This window comes from Symphalangus syndactylus, chromosome 1, assembly GCF_028878055.3.
Source record: "Symphalangus syndactylus isolate Jambi chromosome 1, NHGRI_mSymSyn1-v2.1_pri, whole genome shotgun sequence".
Classification (NCBI taxonomy): domain Eukaryota; kingdom Metazoa; phylum Chordata; class Mammalia; order Primates; family Hylobatidae; genus Symphalangus; species Symphalangus syndactylus.
Genome location: NC_072423.2, coordinates 64,951,964 through 64,976,973, shown reverse-complemented (window position 1 = coordinate 64,976,973; position 25,010 = coordinate 64,951,964). Strand labels below are relative to the sequence as shown.

Genomic DNA, 25,010 nt, shown 5'->3' with positions numbered 1-25,010 from the left:
ATTGGATAACCTAGATGAAATGGATGAATTTCTAGAACACAAAACCTGTCAAGACAGAATCATGAAGAAATAGGAAACCTGAATAAACCTATAACTGGTAAAGAGATTGAATCGATAGTTGAAATTTTCCTAACAAGGAAAAGCCTTGGACCTTACGGTTTCAGTGGGGATTTCTGCCAAACATTTAAAAAAGAACTAATATCATTCTTTCTTAAACTTTTCCAACAAATTAGAGAGGAGGGAAGATTTCCTAACTCATTCTAAAAAGCCAGCAAAACCAGTACAAAGTCAGAAAAAGACACTACAAGAAAAGAAAACTACAGACCAATATACCATATCAACATTGATGTAAAAATTCCTTAACCAAATATTAGTGAGCCACATTCAGCAGCATGATAAAGGGATTATACACCATGATCAAATGGGATTTATTCCTGGAATGTTAAAGATGGTTCAACATAGGAAAATCAATTAATGTAATACGCCACATTAACAAAATGATGGGGAAAAACTGCATAATCTTTCCAATTGACCAGAAAAAGCATTTGACATAATTTAACACCCTTTCATGATAAAAACATTCAATAAACTTGGAATAGTAGGGAACGACCTCAATGTAATAAAAGCCATATATGAAGAACCCACAATGAACATCATATTCAATGGTGAAAGACTGAAAACTTTTCTTCTAAGAACAGGGCAAGGATAGCTGCTTTTACCACTTGTATTTAACAGTACTAGAAGTGCTGACCAGAGCAATTAGGCAAGAAAAAGAAAAGACATCCAAATTGGAAAGGAAATAAAAATTATCTCTGTTTGCAGTGATCTTAGTGAAACCTAAAGATTTCAACAAAAAAAACCTTTTAGAACAAATTTAGCAGTTTAGCAGAATACGAAGTTAAAACACAGAAATCAGTTGTATATCTATACATTAACAATGAACAGTCTGTTAACTGAATAATCTGTTAACGGTGAATCAGGAAATTGAGAAAACAACTCCATTTACAATAGCATAAGAATAAAATACTTAGGCGTGAACTTAACCAAGGAGATAAGACTTATACATTGAAAACTACAAAATATTACTGAAAGAAATTAAAGAAGACAGACAACTGGAACTACTTCCCATGTTCATGGTTAGAAAATTTATATTGTTAAGATGTCAGTACTACCCAGAGAGATCTACATATTCAATGAAATTCTGTCAAAATCCTAAAGATGTTTCTTGCAGAAATAGAAAAATCTATCCAGAAATTCATAAGGAATCTCAAGAGAGCCCCAAACAGCCAAAACAATCTTGAGAAAGAACAGAAGTTGGAGAACTCACACTTCCTACTTTCAAGACTTAGCACAAGGCAACAGTAATCAAGACAGTGTATTACTAACATAAGGGTGGACATAAAGACTGATAGAAGAGAATTGAGAATTCAGAAATAAGCCTTTGCATTAAGGTCAATTGCTTTTTGGGGTCCAATACAATTTAATGGGAAAAGAACAATCTTTTAAACAAATGGTGCTTGGGCAACTAGATATTCATATGTAAAAGAATAAAATAGGAACCTTACCTAACACTATATACAAAAATAAATTCAAAATACCTGAAAGATCTAATAGTGCGATATAAAACTATAAACCTTTTTGAAGAAAAAGAGGGCAAAAACCTCACAGCATTGTATCTGGCAGTGATTTCTTGGATATGACACCGAAAGTACAGTCAACAAAAGAAAAATAGACAAATTAGACTTCATGAAAATTAAAAACTTAACGTGTATCAAAGGACATTTGTCAACAGAAAAAGCAGCCTATGAAATGGGAGAAAATATTTTCAAATCATGTATCTGATAAGAGATTAAAATCCAAAATATATATAGACTCTTAAAACTCTACATCAAGAAAACCTAAAAAACTCCATTTGACTTGAATGAACATTTCTGCAAAGAATATATATGAATGATCAATAAGCACATGAAAAGATGTTTAACATCACTAATTATTAGGGGAATGCAAACCAAAACCACAGTGAGATACTGCCTTACAGCCGTTAGGATGGCTGTTATCAAAACAACCAGAAAAAACCTGTCAGTGAGGATGTGGAGGAATTAGAACTCTTTGCACTGTTCATAGGAATATAAAATGGTATAGCCACTGCTGAAAAGAATATGACAGTTGCACAAAAGATTAAAAATTGAATTACAATATGATCCAACAGTTCTGCTTTTGAGTATATATCCCAAAGATTGGAAAGGAAGTCTTGAGGAGGTATTTGTTCACCTGTGTTTTTAGCAGCATTATTCGTAATAGTTAAAGCATGAAAGCAGCCCAGGTATCCATTGACAGAAGAATGGATGAGCAAAATGTGGTATGTGCTTATAATGGTGTATCATTAAACTTAGAAAGGAAATTCTGACACACAAGATCCTTGAGGCCATTATTCTAAGTGAAGTGAGCCAGTTACAAAAAGACAAATACTGTATGGTTCCATTAAGAAGTATAGATAGTAGTCAAAATCATGGGAACAGAAAGTAGAATGTATGGTGGTTTCCAGAGATGGGGGGGTAGGAGGAATAGGGTGTAGAGTTCCAGTTTTCTCAGTTTTTAATGGATATAGAGTTTCACTTTTGCAAGATGAAAAAAGTTCTAGAGATGGATGGTGGTGATGGTTGCACAGTGATATGAATGTACTTAATATCACTGAATTGTACATTTAAAAATGGTGAAGATGGTAAATTTTATGTATATTTTGCTGCAATAAAAATATTAAAAAATCATGATGGTTATTTAAGGATTATATTCAATACCCATTTTTATTCTTACTAGTTAACAGCCACTATGCTAGCTCCTGGAAATAAAGATGACTAAGACACAGTCATAGCCCCCAAGAAGCCCACAGCCAAGTAAAAAATACTTCAAACAAATAATTATACTATAGTGTGAGAAATGGTATAATAAATTTGTGAGAGTCAGGGGAAATTTCACAGGAGAAGTGATGCTTGAGCTGAGTTTTATAAGATATCTAGTCTCCAGTCCAAGAGGGTGATGACAAAGAGCATTCCAAGTGTAGGGAGTAGCATATGAAAATATATAGGATCCCATAAGTTGATAAGTTGGAGCCTGATATCTGAGGGGACTGTGGCAGCAGGCAAGGCTGGAATGGTTCACAGACATAGGTCTCAAAAGAGATTTGATTTGTACATAGTAGAAAGACACTGAAGAGGTTTAAACAAAATTTGTGTTTTACAGAAAGAATTATGACTTTGGTGTGAAGAATAGATTGGGATAAGAAAGTGAAGGGAGGTTGTGTTGTGGTAATCATCCAGGTGAGTAAGAATGAAGGCCTGAATTAGTTTGTGGTAGAGTTGGAGAAAAGAGAATAGATATGAGCATAAATTGAGGAGTAAAAGCTGTAGAGTTTAGTGATTGCACATAGAGGCTCACAGAGAGGAAGCAGTTGACCGTGACTTACAGATACTGATTTTGTTGACCATATGGTCTGTAGTTCTATCAGCTAAGATAGGCAATACTAAACAAGAGCAGGTTTTGGAAAATGGAGAGAGAATAGGGCAGGGGGATAGAAAGAAACACGCTCAGTTTTAGATTTAATTTGAGGCCTCTTTATGAAATTCTTTGAGATAATCTTATAGAGGTTAGCTGTAACCTTGTTCCTTAAAATTCTCTTTTGGTGCTAGGAACAGGACAGGCACATGAGCTGTGTTTTAGGTTTATTTGGAGTATTTAAGATGGATTCAGAAGAAAGCAACAAAACTTACAAGTTAAGGTTTTATTATAACTGCAGTTTTCTAATTTAGAAGAGAAACCTGGAAGTAAATTTAATTATATTTAATTGTAATTTTCTAGTGTGCATGTGTATTTTCCATAATTTAAAAATTGTTCTTATTTATTTCCTTTTGACAAACATATCAGAGTTTTTAATTCTTTGGTGTTTATTTTTATGTAAATCATTGACAGCCTGCATTAAGTGTTTCAGTAGTGATTTTCTAACAACCATACAGTGTTAGTGGCCTGATATTCCCTTTTTTTATGGAAGGTGAATCACAAAATAGGGTTAAAAACTGTAACAGAAAAAAAAAAAGACTGGAAGTTGGGAAGATCTTAACTCTTAAGATTCTGAATTATATGTGTTGCTAGAGAGATTATATATAATGCATATATATCTTATTTTTGTTTTGTTTTTTAAAACACTTGTTTTTCTGGGATGTTAAAATGTAATGCCACTCAGAGGCACAAGAGTTGAGAAAGGTGCCAAATCCTAACCCTAAGACCACCAGGGAAAAGGCACAAGAGTTGAATCTTAAATCTTACATGTGGTTGTTTGCCAGTTCTTTCTCAAAATTGATAGGTAACAAAAACTGATTCAGCTGGAAATATCAGTAAGGTAGAAATATCCCTGAGTTGTAGTTCCCTACCGTTTCATAAATGATTGTCAAACTGTTGTGGATTCCCACATGAGTGCTTTTACCTTTAATACCTGTTTGAGAAAATATGCAAAGACCAAAAACTACCTTGAGTTCTGTAACTGTTTTTTAAATGAACTATTTAAGTGCATTTAATCATAACAGTGTTTATCTGTGTTATCTTTGAAAGTAGTTCAGATAATCCTGGGTGCCATATGGATTGTCAAACCGCTTGCAAAACTAGGGAGTCCACCAGGGGCCGGCACAGTGGTATTGAGAATCAGAAACCACTGCTCTGGATGGAGAAAGTCTTAGAGTACCAGGATCAGGGACAGACACATGGTCTTGGTGGGTGTTAAAATTTGCAGTGCAGTATTGGAATAAATGCAATACCCTTATACCTAATACCCTTTTCCATCTGCTTCTGGCAAGGCAGTGAGACTTCTTTTCATACTTTTTGGTATAAACTATGTATACTACCTTCATGGCACAGTGCAGGCAGTTTTTCCCCTTTATAAAGTACTTTCTTTTAGTTTTAAAAAATTTAAGCAATTGGGTCTTTCCTGCCTTCTCATTTCTTCAGAAATATGCCTGTTATAGGAGGTGAGGCAAATCTCTTTGATTCTTCTGAAATAGTTTTGGAATTTTCGATATGTGGAATTTTGGTAGTTTATGCTTCGTTTTTATCTTTTAATGGTGTATTTAATTTTTTTTCTGTTCTCGAATATACAGAAAAATGTATGCTCATCACTTAACCAGTTATAATATGTTGATAAATTGCTCCCCATTAAAGCCAGTTGAGATCACATTGTTTGGCATTCTTTTTTTTTTTTCAATCACACAACTCATCTTAGTTTACTTTTTGTGTCATTAAAAAGTCTTTGTAGGTGGCTCACACCTATGATCCCAGCATTTTGTGAGGCTGAAGTTGGAGAATTTATTAGGGCCAGGAGTTCAAGGCTGCAGTGAGCTATGACTGCCACTGCATTCCAACCTGGGTGACAGAACAGGACCCTGATTCTTTTTTTATTGAGAGACAGTCTTGCTCTGTCACTCAGGCTTGGAGTGCAGTGGCCCAATCTCGGCTCACTGCAACCTCTGCCTTACAGATTCAAGCAGTTCTCCTGCCTCAGCCTCCTGGGTAGCTGGGATTACAGGCATGTGCCACCATGTCTGACTAATTTTTATAATTTTAGTAGAGATGGGTTTTCTCCATCTTGGCCAGGCTGGTCTTGAACTCCTGACTTCAGGTGATCCACCCACCTCGGCCTCCCAAAGTGCTGGGATTACAGGCGTGAGCCACCACGCCCGGCCTAGGACCCTGATTCTTTAAAAACAGCAACAACAACAACAAAAACAAAAACGGTCTTTGTAAAAATTTTTAAATGGCAAAAAAGAGTTGGCTTACCATCATGGCTGATAAATGAGGAATGCTGAAAGTTCAAACTGTTGGTCTGATATATATATATATATATAAAATATAAAATGTATATATATAAAATATATATATAAAATGATCTAAGTTTATCATTTATCTTTGGGAGTTAATCACTGTTCAAGTCAGTTTCTAGGTTTAAAAAAAATTTTTTTTTTTAATTAATTTTTTTTGCATACAAAAACAATAAACATTTTCTAAAAATACATACAAACAAAAAGATGCGTATCAAACATATTAGGAAGGTTGCACATGGGAAGTCGGGGAATAGAAATGGGGGTGGGAGTTAAAATAAATGAGAGAGGGACTTTATATGGATCAGTGATAATAACTCAATCCTCTATTTGACAAAGAAGAGGGAGAAGGAAGAGGAAGAAAAAGAAAGTGGGATAAAGGATCAGAAAGGGAGGAAAATAGAAAAAATTAGAGTATGACTCCAGGGTAGACCTGTTTTGTTGTCACTGAGTTGGTTGGTTGGTTTGTCTGTTGTATTCTTCATGTTTCGCCAAGTTGGCCAGACTGGTCTCGAACTCCTAGCCCGAAGTGATCAACCCGCCTCGCCCCCCAGAGTGCCGGGACCACAGGCGTGAGCCACCACGTCCAGCCCCCACATTGCTTCTGGCTTCCGTGGTAGACCTCCCAGACGGAGCGGCCAGGCAGAGGAGCTCCTCACTTCTACCCAGACACGGGGCGGCCGGGCAGAGGGGCTCCTCACTTCCCAGACGGGGCGGCCAGGCAGAGACGCTCCTCACTTCTTCCCAGACGATAGGTGGCCGGGCAGAGGCGCTCCTCACTTCCCAGACGATGGGTGGTCGGGCAGAGGCGCTCCCCACTTCCCAGACGATGGGTGGCCGGGCAGAGGCGCTCCTCACTTCCCAGACGGTGGGCGGCCGGGCAGAGGCGCTCCTCACTTCCCAGACGGTGGGCGGCCGGGCAGAGGCGCTCCTCACTTCCCAGACGGGGCGGCCAGGCAGAGGTGCCCCTCACCTCCCAGACGGGGCGGCCGGGCAGAGGCGCTCCCCACCTTCCAGATGGGGCGGCGGCCGGGCAGGGGCTGCAATCCCAGCACCCTGGTAGGCCAAGGCAGGCGGTCGGGGGGTAGAGGCTGCCGCGAGGCCAGACCACGCCACCGCCCTCCAGCCCGGGCAACACCGAGCACTGGGTGAGCGAGACTCCGTCTGTAGTCCCAGTACCTCGGGAGGCTGAGGCGGGCAGAGCACTCGGCGTCAGGAGCTGGCGACCAGCGTGGCCAAGATGGCGAACGCGTGCCTGCATCCAAAGGAGAAAAGGCAGGCAGCGGTGGCGTGCGCCGGCAGTCCCAGGCAGTCCGCGGCGCGCGCAGCAGCAAGCCGAGTAGATTGTAGCCTGGGCCAGAGAGGGGAAAGAAAGAAAGAAAGAAAGGAGGGAGGGAGGGAGGGAGGGGAGGGAGGGAGGGAGGGAGGGAGGAAAAAAATTTTTTTATAAAGACAAGGTCTCACTCTGTTACCCCGGTCAGAGTGCAGTGGTGCGATCATAGCTCACTGTAGCTTGAAACCCCTTAGCTCAAGCAATCCTCCTGTGTCAGCCTCCCAAGTAGCTGGGACTACAGATGGGTGCCACCATGCCTGACTCTCTCTACAAAACAGGATCTTGCTATGTTGCCCAGATTGGTATTGTTGGAAATCTTACTCAGATTTACAGTTTACTTGGCCTCAGGTAATCCTTCCGCCTTGTCCTCCCAAAGTGCTGGGATTACAGGCATGAGCCACTGCACCTGGTCAAGTTCTAGTTATTTTGTTGTTTCCTATGTTTCCTTTTCTCAAATAATCTGCTTCTTGGTATATTATTATAGCTTCAAGTTTTTTTCTTTCTAAAATTTTCACTAATTCAGATTTCAATACTAATGATTAGGATAAAGATGGTGATAGAGCAGTTCACCATGCAGCTTTTGGAGATGAAGGCGCTGTTATAGAAGTACTACATCGAGGTAGTGCTGATTTGAATGCTCGAAACAAGCGTCGACAGACACCACTTCATATTGCTGTCAATAAAGGTCATCTTCAAGTTGTGAAGACTTTATTGGACTTTGGCTGTCATCCCAGTCTCCAGGTAAAACCTTTAAAGAAACATGTCCTGCAGGTATTGCTAGGATCCTATTAAAAGGAAACATTAAGTTCTATGGTAAGCATTCCTTTGTTACCGTTCTCATATGGTCATAGTAAATGATACCAAAGGCATAAGATGTTGCAAAATTGGCAGCTATTTCTTTTTAAAAAAAATTTTTTTTTTTTTTAAGGAAAATGCCAATAGATTGGGTTTAGATTGGGCAGGGACAATGGGGACTTCTTTGTAAAAATATCAGCTTATGAATGGATTTAACTTTATTGATCATGACAGTGAGCCTCAACAGGTTAAAGAAGTGTAATAGGCTATATTTCATAATAGTTACTTCGTAACTATTTAAATTATTTTAATTGTAGCTTTTATTGTAGCTTAGGGACTTTGAATAGTCGTTAGTGTAATCTTCGGAGATTTTCTGTTTTGGAAAATGTATAGGATTTTAGAATTGATTTACAGTAGGATCTAATTTTTGAAGCAACGATTGCCTGAGAAATGATTATCCCCAGCTACAGTTTTATAACCAGATAAATTAAACCACAAATATATGGAAAATGTAGTCTGTGTCCATTATCTACTTAGTTTGGTTACTAAGCAACTTGTCTTTTGTGCACCTGTTTGATTAAAGTTTCTATACTTAGTAATTTTGTAGCTCCTGAACCTAATTTGCCAACCTTTAGGTTCCTTAACCGAATAGGCTTGAAACAACATATTATTTTTAAATAAAAATGTTCCCTGAAATACTATTTGAATATGTAAAACATAATTTGTTTCCATTGGAAACTCAATAATGATTTTTTAAAAAGTAGGGCAGTGGTTAGAATCATAAGCTGCTTGTAGTTTAGATAATTTACAGCATCCAGGAATTGGGTGCTGGATTGGATAGATCTCAGAGAAGAAATAAAGAAGAACAGTAGCAGTGGGAATGAGGGCTTGAGAAGAACTGAAAGAATAGATTTTGTTTAGCTATTATTAGAAATTAAGGTTTTTGAAGTGCGGCTGTTTTGGAACTGTTGGGATCTAGAGTATGTCCTTGTAAGTGGGAGGCACGACTGGAGGATGAGGGAAGAATTGGGAGGGGTGTTAATCTGTAAGGAGAGGTGATTTATACCTGCTGATGTTTTTTGTCTGAAATGGGAGACAAGTTCATCTGTTGAGAGTGTGAGTTTGGGGTGGCGGGTAGAGAAAGAGTAATTGAGAAGAGTGATAAGGACTTGGGGACCTGCAGAAGGGTGTTCCAATCATGTTAGAAGCCCGTTTCAGGTTGAACACTATAGATTTTTAGTGCCACCAGATACAGGAGTAAAAGGTAGATGGTAGATGGTTGGATTGAACTTGGGTTAGGAATTCTTTTTTTTTTTTGAGACAGGGTCTTGCTCTGTTGCCCAGGCTGGAATTCAGTGGCGTGATCATGGCTCATTGCAGTCTCGACCTTCAGGGCCCACCTCAGCCTCCCGAGTAGCTGGGACTACAGGTGTGAGCTGCCATGCCTGGCTAATTTTTTGTAGAAATGCCCAGGTTGGTCTCAAATTTCTGGGCTCAAGCAATCTTCCTGCTCCCACCTCCCAAAGTCCTGGTATTACTGGTGTGAGCCACCATGCCTGGCAGGAATTCTTTATGTAGGTGGATGAATATATTCCTGGGATTAGCAAACATTTTCTGTAATGGGCACAGATAATAGTGGCTTATTGGCTTTTGCCACAACTATCTAACTTTCATTGCAGAATGAAAGCAGCCATAGATAATACATAAATGAATGGGTGTGGCTGTGTTCCAATAAAACTTAATTTACAAAAAACAGGTGGCTCCAATGTGTAATATCCTGGGATATCATTTTTTCTAGGCTCTGTCCACATGGCTTAGGGGAGCATAGGGCTCTGCCCCATGATGTACAGTCCCTTTCCACAGCATTGGAGATGAAGCTGGGTCTGGTGTTTGCACTTTCATATTCCTGTAGCTTCTCAGAATCCTGTGGACAATGACTAGGGAGACAAACCATGCAGGAAATATGTCTAGTAAAAAAGAATTAAACAAAAAACAAGTGGCAAACTGGATTTAGCAACTGTCGTATATGCTGTAGGCCAGGTTATATATGACTTTACTGAGAATAGCATCTGTGAAACTATGAAATGAGTGAAATCTAAGTTATTCATGTATGTACATGACTGCTAATGAATAAAAACTTACTGCTAAGTCAATTGATTAATGTAAAAAGTAGCTTGAAAAATTTTTAGACTGAGATTGCTAAATTTTAATTTACAATTGTTTTACCTTTGGCTAACTAGCCACTTTCCTGCCCTTTGAAAATGCTTAGATTAATGTTTCTCACCTGTGACTGCACAATATGTTCATCTGTGGAGCTTTGAAAAATTACTAATGCCTCACTCTCACCTCTAGAGATTTAGTATGGTGAACAGCCTGGACATCAGATTTTTTTTTCTCTTTTTTTTTCCTCTGTATAACAGATTTTAAAAGATCTACCCAGCAGGTTCTAATGAGCAGCCAAGGTCGAAAACCACTGACTTTCAATTCATTGTTATGGTGTAGGTTTGGTATGGAATTTCAGGGTATGACAATTAAGGCCATTTTAAACTTAGTAAATTTGAGGGGCAGCTTTTTCATTTCATTAGTTTTTGTCATTAGTTATATTTGAGGCTACTTCTTTTCTTCTCTTTTTTCTTTGTAAAGCTTCAGCATGTGCCAGGAGTGGTGGCTCATGCCTGTAATCCCAACACTTTGAGAGGCTCATGTGGGAGGATCACTTGAGCACAGGAGTTCAAGACCAGCATGGGCAACATACTGAGACCCCCATCTCTACCAAAAAAAAAAAAAACTTTGCCAGGCAAGGTGGCTCACGCCTGTAATCCCAGCACTGTGGGAGGCCGAGGTGGGCAGATCACGAGGTCAGGAGTCTGAGACCAGCCTGGCCAACGTGGTGAAACCCCGTCTCTACTAAAAATACAAAAATTAGCCGGGCGTGGTGGTGGGTGCCTGTAATCCCAGTTACTTGGGAGGCTGAAGCAGGAGAATCACTTGAAACCGGAAAGTGGAGGTTGCAGTGAGCAGAGATCGTGCTACAGTACTCCAGCCTGAGTGAAAGAGCGAAAGAAACTTGCTCTCAAAAAAAAAAAAATTCCAGCATGTTTATTGTGTTTTCCAACTAGATTTGAGTATGTCTTTCCTTACTATAATGTGGCCAGTGTTTCTTGCCTGTATTTTTGTTTTTTATATTTTTGGAGATAGAGTCTCGCTCTGTCACCCTGGCTGGACTGCAGTGGCATGATCATAGCTCACTGGAGCCTTGAACTCCTGGGCTCAAGCCATTCTTCTGCCTCAGCCTCCTGAGTAGCTAGGACTATAGGTGCACACCACCGTGCCCGGCTAATTTTTAAAATTTTTTGTAGGGACAAGGTCTCTATATGTTGCCCAGGTTGGTGTTGAACTCCTGGCCTCTGCTGGTCCTCCCGCCTCAGCCTCCCAAAGTGCTAGGGTTACAGACATGAGCTAGCATGCCCGGCCTTTGCCTATATTTTTATAGTTATCGCAGAAAGTGCTCTTTTATTGGTATTTGTTGGATGTGGTCTCTGCTTCTGTTTGCTTAGCATTTGGTATAAATATTACTATTAGATGGGATGATTAATTGAAGAACTAATGAAAGTTTCTTTAAACTTAAAGGATTCTGAAGGTGATACCCCTCTTCATGATGCAATAAGTAAGAAACGTGATGATATCCTAGCAGTTCTTTTGGAAGCTGGAGCAGATGTTACCATCACAAACAATAATGGATTTAATGCTCTACATCATGCTGCACTAAGGGGAAATCCCAGGTATGTCACCCCTTACTATTTTAGGTGCAATTCAAAAATATTTTCCTACTGCTGATTCTCTTTTTCTGATACTGATGAATAAATAATTTTGGCTATTTTAGTATTTTAAATCATTTTAAAGTTTTGTGAAAATTATGCTTTTATTTAGTTTTATATGATGATTATTTGGTTGTTAATCTAATACAAGTATTATGAAATGATTATTTAAGTTTATATTAAATGTGGATATAAAATATCAGGAATACTGGTTTCTTTCTAAAGATTAAATTAAAATGCATTTTATTTTGAGATTTATGTTTCTTCAAAATAATTATCTGGGTGTCCTCTAATTTCATGTTGCCATTTGCACGATAATTATTTTTTAAAACTTAAGACTAAATAAATATTAAGTTATGTAATTCCTTATTAATAATGTAATTAGTTATATAAATTTCTAGTGTAGCTATCACCTCATCCATTGTTACAGCATAGTATTCTACTGAAAAAAGTATTTGCTGGTTGACATTTGAGAGAGACTGCTTTTGGAGAATCACATTGTTTATGAAGGATCTGCAGTGTCCCACAGAATGGGAAAATGCTTAGCTTTGCTTAATTTAGAGATTTCCATTAACTCACTTTTTAGAACAACTTTACCCTAAGCACTTTAGGAAATTCTGCATTAGATGTCTTCCGTTTATGTTTGAGTCAAACCTGTATACCTGGACTAAGAAAAATGTTCACTTCGATTTTCATTTGGATAATTTTATCTATTCTGAACACTTATTCTTTGGTTACTTATTGTATTTTTATATCATGTTTCCTTTAGCTTCTTAGGATCACCACTAGAGGGTGACCACAGAAAACAAAAGGATTTTATTGCTACTGCTTATTGGTAACTGTAACATTGGGTATATATTGTAGGACTAAATGAATGATCACATTTTAGATCACATCTTGATTTTTTCCAAATTGCAAATATTTGAACACTTCACATTTTGACATTGTGAAGGAGACAGTAGTAGTATATTTTCCCTGCCCTTCAAAAAGAAGATTATGATAGCACCTACCACATGCCAGCCTCTGCAAAGTGCTTCACATGCATCATCTCACTTAATCCTTTCAACAGCTTTTTGGGGCAGGTGTTAATATCCTCATTTTACACGTGAAGAATATGAGGCTTATAGAGATGAATTTAATATTCAAGAACACGTAGCTGATTACTGAAGAAGCTGTAACTTGAGCAAGGTCCAGGTGACTTTAGAATCATAACTGTTAAACCACTTCACATCACCTTTTCTGTATTATGGTCTGTCTGTGAAGCAAGCCCAAAACACATGGGCAGTGAATGTATCGATACTTCATTCCTCTTGCTACTTCATTGCTTAGAGTTATCTTTGCTCTCTCACCAATTCTTAACTTCCAATTAGTTTTAAAATTTTGCTCATTCTACCAATCCTTCCAACCCATTCCATTCTGTTCCCACTGTTGCCGACCCAATTAAGTACTCACCACATTTACCTAGACTATTATACTATTCTTCTAATTTTTTTCTTTGATTTCAGTCTTATTCTTGATTTAAATTTTATACATTTACAAATTATCCATTCTGAAAGCATAGGTCTAAATGGCTCTCCTCCCCTGTTTCCCAACTTCAGTTTTTGTCTATTAACATAGAATACAATCTGCACACTTTGGCTTGGCATTCAGACCCATATTCTGTGTGTCCTGAGTCTGTCTAACTTTATCTCCTGCTAATCCAATCCCTCAGCCCGCCTTGCCCATCATCTATTCTCCTTTCCTAAAATATGCTGTCTGCTTGCTTCTTCTATTTTTTGGAGCATTTTCTTTCACTGGGATGCCCCATCCCGCTTCTTTATCTTAACCATCTTTCTTCCAGAGCTACCTCCTGTGTCATCATTGGAATTATTTTGTTTGCTCTGTACTTCCTTGTTCTGTGTTCTTTTTTTTTTTTTTTTTTTTTTGAGACAGAGTCTTGCTCTGTCGCCCAGGCTGGAGTGCAGTGGCACGATCTCGGCCCACTGCAAGCTCCGCCTCCTGGGTTCACGCCATTCTCCTGCCTCAGCCTCCTGAGTAGCTGGGACTATAGGCTCCTGCCACCACGCCTGGCTAATTTTTTGTATTTTTTAGTAGAGATGGGGTTTCACCACATGAGCCAGGATGGTCTCGATCTCCTGACCTCGTGATCCACCTGTCTCGGCCTCCCAAAGTGCTGGGATTACAGGCGTGAGCCAACGCGCCCGGCCTCTATGTTCTTATTTATTGTACTTACTATACTTTGCTTAGTGCTGTTTATTACTATGTGCATTTCTGTCTTTCTCTTAACATTGTGGGCATTCATATTCATCTGTTCATCCTACATATGCTCTGGCTATACAAGGCACTCAATAAATGTTAGTCTTACTTTGACAGTGAGGACACTGTTAAATATCACAAGATGTTATATGATCAATTACAAAATGAATTCTGTAGAGAAACTGTGTTAGGAATTCAAACAGCAATTCAGATTAGAATGGTCAAAAAGATTTTATTGAGAGAATTTAGGATTTATTGAGGGAATATGAAATCATAAAGTTTAGGATAAACTGAGAATTGAAGTGCTTAGGAAACAAGTATCTTTTAAATATTTTGAATTGTTTCGTTTTTATTGAGAGTAGGCATAGTATATTCAATAACGCTAAGCCTATACAAGGAAGAGAAAATTTACTTTTATTTTTTTCAATTCTTGCATAAATCTTGAGGGTTCCCCTGAAAATTTAAAACAGCACCTCTTCCAACCAGATATTTGGTGTCAGGTGACATTTAAAAAAAAATGTTTTTATTCTTCAACAAAGTAGTGCTTCAGTTAAAGCTACATGACTTCTTTATTCCTACTTCCTTAAGACATTTTTAGGTAGTTGTGACTATAGATTGCCAGGTAGAGTGTGATTTTAATTGGACACTGAGGAGTATCAGAAGATGACACAACTTATATTACCAGTTGTAATTGCAAATTGGGATGTTTTGAGTTCTTTTTTTCTATCAAATTTCTTTTCCTTAAGGTTGATTTTCCCCCCTATACTGACCAGTGATGTCAGAAGACAGAAGGAACCATTTTTAGTGTACTTGGAATTAAAAATAACAACCAATCTTTTTGGCCTTCATACTATAGGAAACCAGCTGGGTGTGGTGATTTACATCTGTAATCCCAGCGACTTAGGAGGCTGAGCCAGGAGGATTGCTTGAAGCCAGGAGCTTGAGATCAACCTGCGCAATGTAGCAAGACCCTGTCTCTAAAAAATTAAAAAATTAGGCTGGGCGCGGTGGCTCATGCCTATAATCCCAGCACTTTGGGAGGCCAACGCGGGCAGATCACTCGAGGCTAGGAGTTTGAGACCAGCCTGGCCAACATTGTGAAACGCTGTCTCTACTAAAAATACAAAAATTAGCTGGGTGTAGTGGTGTGCACCTGTAGTTCCAGCTACTCGGGAGGCTGAGACATGAGAATCACTTGAACCTAGGAAGCAGAGGTTGTAGTGAGCTGAGATTGCACCACTGCACTCCAGTCTGGGTTACAGAGCAAGACTCTGTATCAAAAAAAGAAAAGAATCAGCTGGGTGTGGCATCACAGACTTTTAGTCTCAGCTGCTTGAGAGGCTGAGGTGAGAATATTGCTTGAGCCCAGGAGTTTGAGACTGCAGTGAGGTATGATCGTGCCACTGCACTACAGCCTGAGCAACATAGCAAGATCCTGTCTCTTAAAAAAAGAAAACCAGATATAGCACATTGTTATTTCCAGAACCTGATGAAGTGTCTAGATGCCCTATATTTTTGAAGACTGTCCTTTGAAGTCTCTATTTCAAAGGTGCACATCAATATGAGTCTAGATTTCAAAGCTGATCTTGATGTTTCCTTATAGTATGATAGTAACTGAAACACATTAAGAGAAAAGAATTATAAAGCCATTTAGTGTTGTCTTTTAGAATTGTGGAAGAGAATATAAATTTTCGCTATGAGACCCTGAGTACTTTGGTTGTGCTTTATAAAGTTTGAGCATTTTAAGTAGAAATTACACCATGTTTTAATATAGTAGTTTTGTTTTTTAAAGAAATCTTAACTAAGAACAATGCTGTTTGTCTATTCTGATAGTTAATATTTATAAGCATGTTTTCATCTAGAGTTTAGCCATATTTATCATCTCTTAGTATACAGGTAAAATTTCGGTTTTAAAGTAAGAGCAGAAATTGTTTCTGCTGGTAAAAGTGAAAACTGAATTTCTTTGGAGTAGCATAATCAGCATGTTACTTAGGTACTTTCTGTAAAGATGCTGCATTTTTAGTTAAGTTTTTAGAGCTCCCTTACAGGCATGAAAATAAATTAGTCAGCAGTATTCTCTGCAGAGCTGGCAAAAACATTCGATAGGTATTTTGGAAGTACAGATAACAATAATATAATTATAAAGTTTATATAGTATTTACGAATTTTTCTCGAATAGAAATTGAATGTGAAAAGTAAACGTAAAATATGAGTGAATCACCTGATGTGATATATGTTATTTTTAGGTTGGTACTAAGAGAATTTCACAGGCATTTCTTATTTGCTTACTAATTCCCACAAAGACACGTATTACAAATCTTACTGAATATGTGAGCAACTCAGTTTTCCTTCTCGAATGTTGTGATGGTTTTCTTACTTTTTAAATTCTGAAATATGGTCTGTAAACAAGACTATGTTGACTATTTGAAGATTTGATAAGCTGTACTGTATTTTGGTGTTTAATGCTTTCCTTACAACTGTAAACATGCTGAGTGCTATCTACAAAATATAGCTGAGTCTATTCAGTACAGGATACTTAGAGTGTGTTTTCTCTAATGTATGCTCATGCATCTACTCTCAAACACCATATGCCTTGTAATACACAAATGTACTTACTGTGACTGAGATGTAATTAATAGGAGGAAGAAGATCTTGAATGAAGTGATAAGATATATATTTATATATGTCTCCTTTTGCCCACAGTCTTTTAGAGAATGATGTTCATTTTGAAATGGAGGAGTGGTCAGGAGTTGAGAATGTGTGAACATCTGGGTTTTTAAACTACTCTTGTCTTCAGTAATCTTCATTAATTGTTGAAATGTTTGTCTCAATTAAATAATATTAAATTATCTATAGTTTTATTGCAATCATTAAGAAAATTATATGGATGTTAGAATAATTGTCACTTTTTTTCTTTCCTTCAGTTTATCCCCACTGAAGGAGAATATTGTGTGTATATTTTTTATAAGGGACAAAGAAGACAGTGAGGAGAGTCATAGTATTTATTATTAGCAGAGTTCTTCATTTTACAGCTGTGAAAACAAATATGGAGAGGTGAAATATTTCATGAGTAAAAGTAGTGATGCTTAGCATTTTCTTTCTTTTTTGAAGACTAAAAGCCTTTGATTCAGGGTCAGAAGAACTAGATACTGTTTTAAGCCTCTCTACAAGATATTCTACAGTATCATCTTTTTCACCTTACCTGCTAACATTCAGGTAAATAGCGGTAAAATTAAAGGCCAATACTATGGAAGATAGTGACTAAACATTTCTAGAGTGTTATATAATGTTATAGTTTTCTTTAATTTAAATATGCACATATGCATGTAAACCACACTGTACAATCCCATTATGTTTTCAGGTGGGTTTTAGGTGACCTTTCCAGATATTTTCTTCCTTTGAAGGAAGTTTTTGTTGTTGTTATTATGAAGCATAGCCTACATTTTATTACCAGTTCTTTTCTTTTCTGAGGGATAAGAAATTTAATACCAAGAGACCATAATAAGTAAAATTTTTATTTGAAATCCTTAAGTCATCCATACATTTTTCATAAAGCTTTTTATAAACATCTTTAACCATTCTAGCTTTTCCAGGTAGAATTAACAGTAACAAGTTATTTGATTATAATCACAGTCTGCATAATGTAAATAAGTTGAAATTAGTTGACAAGTAATTGATATTCACAAATGAGAACGTTGGTTGTCCCGTAGTAATCAATGCATAGCTACAGCTGGTTGAAGGGGACCAAATCCATTGAAGAGGCGATTTGGTTCCATTTTACCAGCTCTAGCAAAGCATTGTAGTGCTGCTAGTTTGGAATCCAAAACAGTTAAATGCTTTTCATTGGTAAAATTACAGTCATGGACCTTCTACAAGTGTTAGAAATTATCATACCAATGCTCCAGTCACTGAATGTCAAATTTTCCATTTTGAAGTCACTTTCCTACTGTTTTCCTGCGCTTAATGGTTTAAAAGTCTTTTCCTTTTAACACATGACTGCATTAAGGAATGATCAATGTATGTCTTTGTTTTCAACATCTTTGCTTCTTTTTCTTTTTCTAATCTTGTCCACAGCTGAAGTCTTTGCTTAATTCTTACATGTAGACAATAAGCTGTTTCAAAACCACCAGTATTTAAAGGAACAAATAGACCTTGATGTATTTTAGAGTAATGGTTTCCATTTATCTCTAGGCAGTAAACCAGATTACTTAAGTAGTTAAGCTAAAAGGTTGGGGAAGAGTTCTGTTAGTCACCCCCTTCTACTGCCACTGCTTCTTTTAGCATTATAGTTGAGGGCTAATAGCAAATTGTTGATGGGTGTAGGAATATCAGTGGCCTTAAGAAAGTACCTCTGCCCTTTGATTTATAAATAGATCACATGTGTATGCAGTGTATTGCTTGGACTTGTGTTGAAAGGAACTACCATGCATGCCGGTTTTTCTTTGTTTTTGCTTACGTAGTGTTACTAATCATAGCTTAGTAATTTAACCCTTTTAAAGGTCTATTTCCTCGACTAAGTTCTTTGTCATTTTGGGTACAGATTGCCTAGTTACTTTTCATTATCACCTTAGTAATACATGGTAGTTAGTTACAATCCATGAATACAAGTATTAAAATCTATTGTGTGGATAATACTTGAAAAATCAGAGTAAATTTTTGTTATAATGTGGTTTTACTGTTGATTTCAATGTCTTGAGAGGGGTGTCTTCTTGCGTAAAATAAAAGTTTGATAAATTATAATTTGCCTATAAAGTTAAGTGCTCTCAGAGAAATACAGAGTAGAGAAATATTCTTTACAGTTACTATTTTAAAGTAAACTGGGAGGTCAACGCTAATTCAGGCAGTATGCAAATGACTCTTATACTAAGTATATTCTGCGTCTGTTGGTTGGTAAGTATCATACTGCTGGTGAAATTAATGTAACTACAATTCTTTTTCATCATTTTTTCTAGTAGAAGTGAAACAGGTGTTAAACTGCCTGAACTTAAGTGCTGAAGATAGCAGTAACACTGGCTTCTATTTTTACTAGTTATATGGGAGCTGTTTAGCAGATCCAGTTGCTCAAGTGTGCTTTTGGATGGCAGTTCAGTTTCATATACTGGCCATATCGGGGCAAGGAGAGGCCATGGGAAAAAAATAGTACAGCATTTGATAATGTCAGCATCTGTTATCCCTGTCAGGGAGACAGTTGAAATGTTTGAGTTATACCAGTGTCAGCAGATGCCCAGAGTTTAATATGTACTCAGTTAAAAATGAACAGCTGATCTAAGTGATAGATGTGACATTTTAGAGTGATTGAAAGTACTCTTAGATAAGTTAAACTTGCAAGCACCGGAGTCAGCATATAATTTTACTTTTAAAAATGAATAGCCTGTCATTTTATTTTCTAAGGATTATTTATATAGTCTTAATATTATAGCAAAGAGATTCTTAGTTGCTGGGATGTTTGAGAAGGATTATTAAACAATTTGTATACCTATAGAATGACCAATATAACTGTTTATTATAAAACACAAGTAGAGTAATACCCTTTGAGTATTTTTATAGAAGAGCCTCTACTTTCGAGGTATATATTTTGAGTTCTTGGTATTTAGGACCTGTACGGGTAAACTTACCAAATAGAACATGAATCATTGCCATTCTGTTTTGTGGATGATCAGAAGGGCTATGCTTATGTGAGTTAAGCTTTGAACTAATTTCTTTGAAAGTGTAGAATTTTAAAATTGTGTGCCTTTTATAATTTCCAGTAAACATGCAGTAACACGTATGATGCCATCTGTAATAGTCATTCTCATTCTTTATAATCTGATAAAATGAAAATCATCTTTGTATTAACTAGTCTTATTAAACAGAAAATGAACTATAGTTAAACTTACAGTCATTTCTGTTCAATTTCTGATACAAAAAATTTAAAATATGCTTTTATACATGTGTAAATATTTCAGTTGAAATAATACTTTTGGTAAGAAATGGTTAGAATATGTGAATACTACTCTTTCTTTTTTTCTAACTTTGTCATTAGTAGCTTGAAACAGGTACCGCTTATAAATTTTGCTAAGAGCATTATTTGGAATTTTTTATAAATAATATACAAACTGTGTGAAATAAAAGTATTTTGTTATTTCTAAACAATGGATTGATCATGTTTAGAGAAATTGAATTGTAATTGCATAGTACAATAAAAACAGTTCTTCCATCTGTATAAATTGGTTCTTGACTATAGTGCTTTCATTTTACATGCCCTCTTTGGAGAAAGCAAATTCAAAGATAATACAGATAATAAATTAATTTCTTTTAAATATTTGGTAGTCTGTTACCAATATACCCTGCTGACTTACAGCTGTGGACCAGAATTTTGTCATTTTTCATGCTTAAATCTTACATTTTAATTAATTTTAAGTTTTAAATTCACAGTTAAAGTAGAGATTTGGGTTAAGACCCTAAGAAACTTGAGAAGGAAGGACAAGGGCCACTATGTTTTTAGCTGTCAAAAAAGAAAACCTTTCTAAAACAACAAAACTTTTGGTCAGAAATTCCTCTAATATTAATAGATTATACATTTATCAAAATGAGAAGAGATAGCTTATTAAGTGAATGAAGCCAGCTCTTATTATCTTATTTTTCTGTAGAAATCAATGAGCCCTACTAATGAGATATACTTAAGATTAAATTGTGGCGACAGAAAATAGGTCGTGTGTATTCCTCATTCTTTTGTGCTAGTAATACTATTTTCCCTTTTGCAGTCAAATTTTAATAATGAGAGTACCTAATTTAAAAATGTAAGATGTATGTTTTAAACTTAGATGATTTAAAAGGAGTTTCATAATTGAAATCTACTTCACTGGATCTTCTTTTCCTTCATGAAATAAAAACCTTAGGGATAGTTTCTATCTATAAGTAGTAGATAACCTTTTTTTTTGGTGTGAGTATTGCCAAAGGTCATCTGTTCATGACTAATTAACCATATGAACCTAATTTACCATATGAAGGTCATTCACGTAGAAAGAAGCAAGAGCTTCTTTTAGCTCAGTTTAATTCTCTCATGGTGGTTTATTGCCTACCAAAAATACATACTTCTTTACATTCCATAGCATTGTATGTTCATATGGGTACATAAAGAAGTATGTACTCTGAGTAGGTATTACTAAGTTGTTAGCTGTAAAAACATGAAATATTTTATTTTCTTATTTGTTAGTGAAACATTTAGCTTACTAATGTAGAGCAATGGTAAATCATTTGCAGAGACTAATTTATCGAAGACTAAATTTTGTAACAAGTTTACCTGAAGCATGGCATTAATGGTTCCATATTCTTGGTGGGCATAGACATTCCTAAACATTTGACCAGTTATCTGTTGAACTTTGTCCTGGTTTGATTCTTTTTGCAAGAGATTCATAGAATCAGTGTAGTGTTACAGAGTGTATTTCAGAAACTTAAGATCAGCCTAGTGTTTCTTCAGTCTTCAGAGTGAATTTCTTCTTTTTTTGTAGTCTGCTTCTAGATCCTACAGGTAGATAGTAATTAATTAAGTTCAATTTTTTTTTTTACAAACTAGATATCTTACTCAAAACCTAACAAATTAACCAATAAGTATTTCTGATATTGACTCTAGAAGTTGAAACAACAAGGAGAAAAACCAGGATGAGTGTGGGTGAATTGAACTTTTAAAGATTACGAATTTTTGTTAGTGTTTTATAAGGTCACAGATAAGAACTCATGATCATTTGAAAATTTGTCATTCTTTTTTCTTTATTAGTTCCTTACCTGAATTTTGCACTTTGGTGCTTCTCTTTGGGTTAAATACAAATATGGGTTGAATACAAATTCAAATCTAGAAATATCTAATTTTGGTAAGTTTAAGTTGTTTTGATTCTTTAATCTTTTTAGTATAAAGGATGACTCAGAATTGTCAACTTTTAGAAAGTATGACTTCAAAGAACTGAAAGGTTTTAGTCTATGAGCACCTGGGTTTTATTTACCTTGATAATTTAGCATGAAAAGAAATTATAGTTGGTAAGTAGCCTTCAGTTATTATGGTATTAGAAGGTTAATTTAAAACCTCAAGAAATTTTCAGATTTGGCAAAGGAGGAAAAAAAAGGGCAGGGATAGTAGAATTTCTGCAGCTTGTGACAAAAAGCTAGTGCAGCTTATAGAGAGCAAATCAGAATGTAGCAGTAGATAGCCCAGCACTACAGCAGTTTCAGCAATGCAGCGTTAGAATTACACCATGCATGTTCTGATTTATTTTTGTGGCCAATTATTAGTAAGCATTAAAAAGTATTTTATGATCTGCCAAGTTTCTTGGTTGACTCAACCTTGAAATAGAAGCTAATAGTTTTAGAAAATAAGTATACTTTGGAAGCAGGATGTGACTTACTAGAGATGCAAAATCATAACTTAATCTGAAACAATAATGACTAAATCTTTAATAATGTAAATGACAATAATGTATTTGTACATTTTTAAGATCAAAAGTTACTGCCATGGTATTTGAACAATATTCCTTTTTACACTACGTTAGCTCTCAACTTGAATTGTGAAATTAGGCTATGGTTAGATAGAATTTAATTTAACAATGAAAACATATATTAAGTCAATAATAGGTAAGCATGCAGAAAGTCATAAGCATCCTTAAAAGTACAGGCCTGATGGTGCTCTGTTACCTGTAAGCTTAGTGTCATGCAGCATTTGCAGCAGGAAGAAAGGTAGTGACCTAGAGAATCACATCAGCAGCAGCCATCTCATCTTGATTGTTCGTTCACTCTATTCGCTGATTCAGCATTTCTTTTCATGAGCCCGGTGAAGGAAGGGGATGTATCAGTGAACACAGAACCTCACCTTTTAAGATAAATTTGAAAACAAACGAGCAAACAAAAAACAAGCTTACTTTTCCCTCTCCTCCCCTCTTCCCTTTACCAAACAAAAAAAAAACAACAAAAACCCACCAACAAAAAAAACTCTAAAGTTGAATCAGTGTTGGCCATTTGATTTGGAATGTCATATAACAGTCTTGCACAGTTATGTAGGGAAAGTTAAGCAATCAAAAAAGGTTGCTACAAAGGCTAAGAAAATGAACCTAGCTTGTCAGATGAAATGCTTCAGAAGAGGGTAAAAAGTTGCAGAAGTTAATTTTATAGTCTAAAAAAGACAAAAAAAACCCAAAAAAACAAAACAGAACCCAAAACACACCTTACTCCCCCCAAATAACTGTAAACATTCACCCTGTTTTTCTTTGCCCTCCAGAATACATTGGGTTCTTCTGACTTCTTAGGAAATAGTCTGCATCTTTCTTGCTTTTAGATTTTTTTTTTTTTTTTTTTGGTTTTTAGTTTCCAGGATTAAATAGTAGATCTGTAGTGAAGCTACCTTGTCACATCCAGAGGTCAAGTCTGCAAGCAAGATCAGGACTTCCACATGGTCACTACGAGGCTAACTTATATTCTTCCTCAGTGACCACAGGCTAAACTGTTACAGCTTTATAGGCAGCTAAGCATTTGAAACATGCACTCCCAGGCAAACAGGCTCTCTTGTGCTTCTCTCTTCCCTGACCATATTTAGTCAACCATAGCAAAAAATAGCCTCTCAGCTGTCGATTGTCGATCCAAAAGCTGAGGAAGCCTCAATCTTGCTTTCTGCCTATTGATTGTTCATCCTGCGGTCCAAACACTGCTTTGCCATTTGTCCTGCCCCCCACTTTTTTTTTGGGGGGTAAGCACTGCCAAATAAAGCGGTCTCTAATGTTTCCACTTACATTTCCCAGATTTTCACTGAGCTTGCGCTGAGACTAGGAAAGCCTGATGCACTGTCACTATACTTAGAAGCACTGCAGAGAAAAAAGGAAAGAGGAAAAAAATTACCGTGGCTAGTAGCAAGACAATCTTTAGACAGTTACGGAACAAGTGAAGTCCCTCTGCTGCCAAAATACATTTTATAACCTGATTTTTTGATTGATAAAAAATGTTATGGGTGGTGATATGTTACATAGCTAAAGGCCTGAAAGGATTTTTTAGGGTTATCTTTAGAGCTAGTTGTTGCCATATACATGCTTTTAAAATTTATTGAATAGTATTTGAGTGGAAAATGTATAGAAATGGTAGGTAAGACCTGTATATTGGTGGTGGAGAGACATCATTAAGGGAGAAGAAAGTAGTATGTAAATGAAATCTTGGAAGTGCTACTTAAAACAATTCACTGTCAATTTCAGTTAATTTTTTTTATAATGCTTTGGTAAAAAACAGGGTCCAGTGTGCTTTTGAGTAATTATACAAGTATTCAAATGCATTTTATTATGGATTCTACTTTATATTCAAATGTGTAGTGTTTTTTCTGTCCCTTCTACATTGTCATGTTTCTCTAATTTTCTGAAGTAACTTTTAGGCATGATCATTGCACACTTTACACAGATTGAAATAGTCATTAACCTGTCTATAACTCTATTACATAGTATGTGACTCAGAGGTAAAAATACTTTTGTTTTAAATTTTAATAGCATATTCACAATAGATTTTGATATTGAAATTTTTTTAATCAAAGAAAAAATATTAAAACATGAAATCCAGTAAACCTGTGAAGATATAGTTTAAGATCTCACATAAAAATGTAGAAGAGAAACCAACTATACCTTGTTTTTTAATCCAAATATGTCCTCTTAAGAAACAAGAAAAAACTATCATGAGTTTTCTGAGCTTACTCACCTACAGAAGTTTGTCCTTCACATTCTTTTTGTCTGTAGCATTTAATATCATAGCAGTTTAATTATTTTGAATGTCTATTTTAAAACAGTGACATAAGGAATACTTCTTTAAATATTGGGCAATTTTAAACAGCTTTCCTAGATATTGAAATAATTTTACTCATATTATGAGACGATGACATGTCTCAGAGTATAGATTAGTTTTCAGTTTTCTCAAGTACCCCATTTTGTTAATGATTTTGTAGCAGTGAAA

At 36.3% G+C, this 25,010-nt stretch overlaps 1 protein-coding gene and 1 non-coding gene across 2 annotated transcripts in view; both read left to right on the top strand.

Moving 5' to 3' along the window:
* The window catches only part of MIB1 (MIB E3 ubiquitin protein ligase 1), a 141,354-nt gene that overhangs the window by 77,026 nt on the left and 39,318 nt on the right, over positions 1-25,010 (top strand). The window contains exons 11-12 of the mRNA XM_055236556.2: positions 7,738-7,935; positions 11,620-11,771. Coding sequence (XP_055092531.1) covers positions 7,738-7,935; positions 11,620-11,771 — 350 coding nt within the window. The remainder of the gene's footprint in view (positions 1-7,737; positions 7,936-11,619; positions 11,772-25,010) is intronic.
* Positions 9,752-9,956, top strand: LOC129461458 (small nucleolar RNA SNORA73 family). The gene has a single exon (XR_008650558.1). It is a non-coding gene; the product is annotated as a small nucleolar RNA SNORA73 family (small nucleolar RNA).